Below are 6,000 nucleotides of genomic sequence, written 5' to 3'. Positions count from 1 at the left end.
AGACACCTTAGTGGTGAAGAGCAGGTGCTGCTCTTTCAGAGGACCGGTGTTTGGTTCCCAGCACCCATGTCAGCTCACAACCATCTGAGGCTTCAGTTCCAGGGAATCCAATGTCCTCTTCTGACTTCTGTGGTCTCTAGGAACACATATGGTGTATAGACATACATGCAGACAAAACACTCATACGCATAAGATAAAATAAACCTTTTAAAAAATCACAGAGCTCAGATGGAGTCCAGAAACCAAGAGAGCGGGCAGGAGGTGGGCACTTGGTGCTTCTGCACACTCCAGTGCTGGGGCTGAGCTTGGCTGCAGAGTGTCTGGGGTAGTGAGACCAGCTACATATCCCTGTGTGCACGAGTTTGCTCGCTACCCCTAACATTCTGTTTTCCTGTTTGTTCAGACTGCTAAGTCAGTGGTCCCTAATGTTCCAGAGGCTGCCCCCTGACCTGGGCTCTGCCAAAGACCAGCGTGTTTACAGTTAAAATCTAGATGGAGGCTGAGCCGAAGATTGCTACTATTGACTCTTTAGGGCCTAGTTCATCCTCTGCCTCAAGTGCCAGTTCCATGGCCTGCGACTCCATCTCTAAGTCCCATCAGGCTAGGGGTCCGAGGGGCCTCTCTGAGCACCTGCATGCCTCTCGCCCGGGGGGAGAGACCTTTTCAGTTTCCTGCAGACCATGGCTGCTAGGTGGTAAGACTGCTAAGGAGAGCAGGAGTCCAGAGAGAAACCAGAGGACGGAGCCATGCAGAAGGTTCCCAGGGGTGGCCAAGAGGAAGAGGCCATGGCAGGGGGCCATGAGGGGTGAAGAATCTCACTCTACTGTCCCCGGTGGGCTGGCTGCTCCCCCCTACGGCTCCCCAGCGGGCCCCCGGGGGACCTCGCTCTAATAATGTATTTGATCGACTCGCCGGCCGCGTACAAGCGATTATTGTCTTGTCGGGAGTCAAACGTATCGATCCGGGGAGAAATATGAGCGGAGCAATGGGGCCCGCGTGTCAGTTACCGGCCCCGCTGGCCCTGGGGAGCCCCCTACGTCTCCTTTAATTACCGCTCAGCCTTGAGCCCAGTCTTGCCTACCCCGTACCGCCTCCCTCCAGGCTGCCTGCACCTCTAGTGGCCCCCACTGCTCCCCATGGCTGTGCCCTACCTGCCTTAACTCATCGAGGCCCCAGGCCTCTTCTGTGGCGGGGAGATCACTTCCCACACCTTACCTACCCCATTCCAATCTGCCAGCCCCCCATGTCATGTCCCCCAAACTCTGCCCCTTTGTTTTTGGCCCCTTCTTCGGGATTCCCTGCATAGGCCCAGAGGCTCAGACTCAGTGTTCACCCTGGAAGGTAAAAGGGGTGGATTTATCCTTAGGTGGGGACCATTGAGGCCTTGCACCCTGGCCTCTCCTGTAGACCCAGGAATATCTCACTGGAAATGAATGGGTGGTCCTTCTCCTTGCTCACCATCTGGGGCCTAGCCCCGTGTCTATGCTCTGACATGCATGACGTTGAACTGGTAAAAGGTGGGGTGTGGAGGAGGGGTAGCAGCTGAGTTTTATCCTTCCAAAAAACGCCCTAAAGCACCTTCACCACTCTGATTTCCAGCCCTTCCAAACATAAATCTTAAACGAAAATGGAGCTTACAGGGTGAATGAGGCTCCAAGACAAGAATCCACTACCCTGCTGCCCCCGATTCTTCCGGGAAGACCCTCGCGTCTAGAAGTCCTGCAGCCGGCTGCTGTGGGTCTGCAGATGTTCTCCGAAATGGCCTTTCCGATAATAGGATGTTGTAGAGTGTAGATGCCTAGGAACTGCCCCTCCGTGTGTGGTATAAGAGCTGAGTCCGTTCCCGTCAGGCCCACTGCCAGGTCTTGGAATGTCCAGGCGCATAGGGCTAGGGGCAGAGGACACTCAGGTAGTTCTTTGTGTCCCTCGTGGCTCTGCACGTGGAAATGTGGGCACTTGTGGCCAGACCTGGGCTGGCCGTGTGTGCAGATGTGTCGGTGGCTGTGGGTCTGTATGAGGTGGTAGGAGTATGTGTGGTGGAGGGACCTTGGTTAAAATGCTGGGGGTCTGAGAAGAAATACTTCAGTGTGTGTATGTGTGTAGAAGAATGAATCCAGGCGTCTGCGTGAGTACGTGAGGTTTGGGGGACCCTCCAACTTGGGGTGTAGAGTGTCTTGGCTGGCCCTAGTAAATAGGAGAACTGTTTGGGACTCCACGGCAGCTCAGCAACCTCGGACTCAGGGAGCTTAGAGGAAGAAGGGGGCAGTTGGCTCGGGCGAGCCTTTGTCTGCGCCACCGTGCGCCGGGAGTCGTGCGCCTTTGTGTGACCCTCGCAGGTGTGCGCGCGGGGCGGGGGGGGGGGGGGGGAGGAGGAGGAGGGATGCGGGCTGGGAGGGAGCGGAGGGCGGGGCTCCCTCCTCCGCAGCCGGCCCCGCCCTCCAGCCCATTGGCTGGACGCTGCCGCCCTCTGGCGGGCTTCAAGAAAACCGCAGGGCTGAGAGCCGAGCGGCGGGAAGGGCCCCACAGGAAACCTCCGGACTCATGTTCAGCTCCACTGCCGGGGGTGAGGGGTAGGGGGTGCACGCACTTAGCCTCTGACAAACTTCTAGATGTCCCTGGCTACGGCTTCGACCCTTCTCCCTCACTGCCACTGCCCATGGGCATTATTTCTTCCTAGTGGTGGCCCGGGATGTCTTACCGGTGGCACAGGTTGCTTGCTGGCCTTGGTTGGTCCATAGCATCTTGGTTTTTTTGTTTGTTTTTTTTTGTTTGTTTTGTTTTGTTGTTTTTTTTTTTGTTTGTTTTTTGGCTTTGTTGCTTCTTGGCCCTGGGTCCCTGAGAAAGCCAGTGTTCACTTCTCTGATCCTGTCATTCCGTTTGTGAAACGAAGCACAAAATACTGGCCTGTAAGGTGACACCTGTTAGGTGGGAGGTGCAAGGTCAGGGACTGAGAGAAGCCTCCGCGAATAAACCCAGAACTATGCTTGCCATTGCTGTTGTGTGGCCTCACTTCTCTCAGCCCCACACGCCCCGTTCCAGATGTGTTCACCCCCATGCTGGGGGACAGGGGGACTGTACAGACACACCTCCTGGTGTGGTCCCTGGAAGAGTCAATTCTTCCAGTTCCCTCGCTTTCCACCCCACTAACCCCCCACCCTCAAATAACACACATGATTTGGGGTCGACTGGGCCACTAGGGTAGGTCTGTGGGCCAGGGTATTTTCCCTTGCGTAGGGGGCGGACCGACCCTGTGGTTTCCTCCTGGGGTGACTTCCGGCAGGGAGGGCTGGCCCCTAGAGAGGGCGGGGAGATGACACAGTTGTTCCCCAGCCCTGGCTGGCGGGCAGCATGGTTCACTCCAGCATGGGGGCTCCAGGTAAGCGATTAATGTCTTCTAATGGTTGGGGATGACAGACGGCATGTTTGGGGCCGCTCTGCTGACCACCACTGCAGACCCTCCCTGCACCTCCTCTTCGGCTGTCCTCCTTGGTTGTGCGACCAGCGCTTCAGGAACGCCCCTTTCTTCCCTCCCCTGGTCTCTCTCCTCAGCTCCCCTTTGCTGCTGTTTTGTGATAGGCACTGGGAGCTTCCAGTCTGTCTCCCTACGGAGGGGACTTAAGATGGGAGGGAGTCAGGTGTTGGAAGCTGGACTTCACGTGGGGAACAGGTGGGTTGGGCAACTTGGGTGAAGCTGCAGCAGGGATGGGAAAAGGTCAAACTGTTGCATTTGGGTGGTGCCATTCTCCTCCAAGCTGGTGTGTGCAAGTGTGCGTATGTGTGGGTGTGGTAGTGCAAGCCCCGTGTTTATCACTCTCGGGTAGCTTGGGCATAATCCAGTGCTGGGGGTTGCTGGGTGGCCTTAGCAAGGATCTCTTGCCCCATCTCATTCATCTCAGTGGTCCTTTCCTCATGAAAGTCTTCCCTGGTCTCCCCAGTGAAAATGACACTAATCCTGTCCCTCTGGTGCCTCATCCCTCTTTGGCTTTCTCCATAGTGCATGCGTTCTGTGCTTGTGCATTGCTGCACGGGCACCATACCCGGTGACTGATGACTCGTTTTGGAGAAGGTGAACATCTCTGTGCAGACTGAGCATGCCTCCGCGGCATGCTGGGAACCATCAGGGAATCTGGCACAGGGCTGGAACATGGCAAGGGCTCACTGCTTCATGGTTGCTTACTGCTGAGTGTGTGTCATGTTCCTGGGTGACCACAGTCATGAGTCGTGGCTAGCGTGTGTCCCTCCTATGTCCACCAGTATGTGGGGCTGGGCCCCTTCAACCACCTCCGTCCACTGGACAGTTCTCTGTTGGGTGTTGGTGTTGGGAACACAGCCGTGTGAGACAGCTTTAGATCTGCCCTGCTGGAGCTTCATGGGAAGGACAGTCCTGTGGTGGTCAGTGTGAGACGAGGAAGCAGGCAGAGTAGAGCCCAGAAGACACCCAGTTCAGCTATCATGGTGGCAGGGAGGGCTTGCTGGAAGAGTTGTCTGAAGGTAGGCAGATTACAGACTGACATGTATTCATTCACTGAGGTGACTGTGTGGCTGTATACATGTTCAGTGTACACACAAGATCCAGACTGTCTGCACATGTGTCCTGGCTGCACTACTGACTTGTGCTTGTTTGAGGTAAAGCAAGAGCTTGTAGGCCCTGGACCAAACATTATACCCTTTACTGGGGATTTTTCTCAAGGGTGAAAGAAAGAAAAAGTCCTACCCAGGAGCTGTTACAGGTTTTCACTGTGTAATATTGACAAGAATCAATACATTGGCAGGATGTTATTAATACACTGTGGGCATGGGCAGGCCACTCACTGCATTGTCCCCGTCTGTGAAGTATCTCAGGGGTCTGCTTGGTTATCTCTCAGAGTGCTCTGACTCTGGATGTGAGCATATCAGATATGTCTGTACCTCTGGATTGGCGAGTGTGTGTGTGTCTGTGTACCACCCTGGATATGAGTAAACACACATCTGTGTACATGTGTCTGGATGACATTTTGTACACCAGCCTGTGGTATCATGTCTAAGCGTGTGTCTCCCTGTAGGTCTTGCGTATGTGGGTGTGCATGGATACAGCATGGATATGTGTGTGCGCCACACATGCAAAAGTTAAAAAAAAAAAGTGGTTAAGTCTGTGTAGAGGTCAGAGGTCACCTCAGGATGTCAGTCCTTGCCTTCTTCCTTCTTTATCACAGGCTAGCTGGTTGGCTGGCTCCTAGGTAGTTTTTACCACAGGCTAGCTGGTCGGCTGGCTCCTAGGTAGTTTTTAACACAGGCTAGCTGATAGGCCGGCTCCTAGGTAGTTTTTACCTCTTGTCCTGCCATCGAAGCACTGGGATTGCAGAACATGAATTACTGAACCCTGCTTTTTGAAAACAGGGTGCTAGGGACTTGAACCCAGGTCCTCATGTTTGCATGGCAGGTGTTTTACCCACTGAGCCATTTCCCCAGTTCCTCTATCTACAAACTTAAGGAAGGGCTGCTTTGGCATCACAGAACATGATAGATAGCACCAAGCTCGGCTTGTTTTGGGTTGTGCCGACCCTAGTCCACCAGGGTCTTTCCATGCATTCATTTATCCGTTCAGACTGAGGCTGTTCAGGCTGGTGTCCTCGGTGTGCCCTCCTCTCTGGGGTCTGTACATACCCATGTAGGGGTGGGAAGGTTGGCCTCACTGGCTGTGACTGTGGTGTGCACCACTCCACCTGTTATGTGTGCTACCTGAATCTCCATCCCTCCTGACAGCACGGAAGTGTTCAGTCCCTTGAGGTTACCTGGGACAGCTGTAGGGCTGGGAGGTGTGAGGTGCCACTGCTGGGGAGGCAGGGGCCTGGGCCAGCTGGGCCCACAGAGGTTCCCGGCAGCGCCCAACCCTGCCTGTGGGGGCTCCCAGGCCATAGACTTGATGAAGGCTGTGGAGGCAGAGGACCCAGGGGACAGGCCAATGGGGCCAGGAGGGTGAGGGGCAGTCCTCGGGCTCTCTATATTTAGCCCCATTTTCGG

General features: G+C 55.1%; 1 protein-coding gene across 9 annotated transcripts in view; it reads left to right on the top strand.

The window, feature by feature from the left end:
- The first annotated feature begins 3,332 nt into the window (after window positions 1-3,332).
- Pou2f2 (POU class 2 homeobox 2) overlaps window positions 3,333-6,000 on the top strand; it is a 39,414-nt gene continuing 36,746 nt past the window's right edge. For all 9 annotated transcript variants that reach the window (XM_038339197.1, XM_038339196.1, XM_038339195.1 and 6 more), the window contains exon 1: window positions 3,333-3,376. In XM_038339197.1, the coding sequence (XP_038195125.1) occupies window positions 3,349-3,376 (28 nt within the window). In that variant the 5' untranslated portion in view covers window positions 3,333-3,348. The remainder of the gene's footprint in view (window positions 3,377-6,000) is intronic.

Source organism: Arvicola amphibius, chromosome 8 (assembly GCF_903992535.2).
Source record: "Arvicola amphibius chromosome 8, mArvAmp1.2, whole genome shotgun sequence".
Taxonomy (NCBI): Eukaryota; Metazoa; Chordata; class Mammalia; order Rodentia; family Cricetidae; genus Arvicola; species Arvicola amphibius.
The sequence above is the reverse complement of the archived record's forward strand: the minus strand, read 5'-3'. Positions and strand labels throughout refer to the sequence as shown.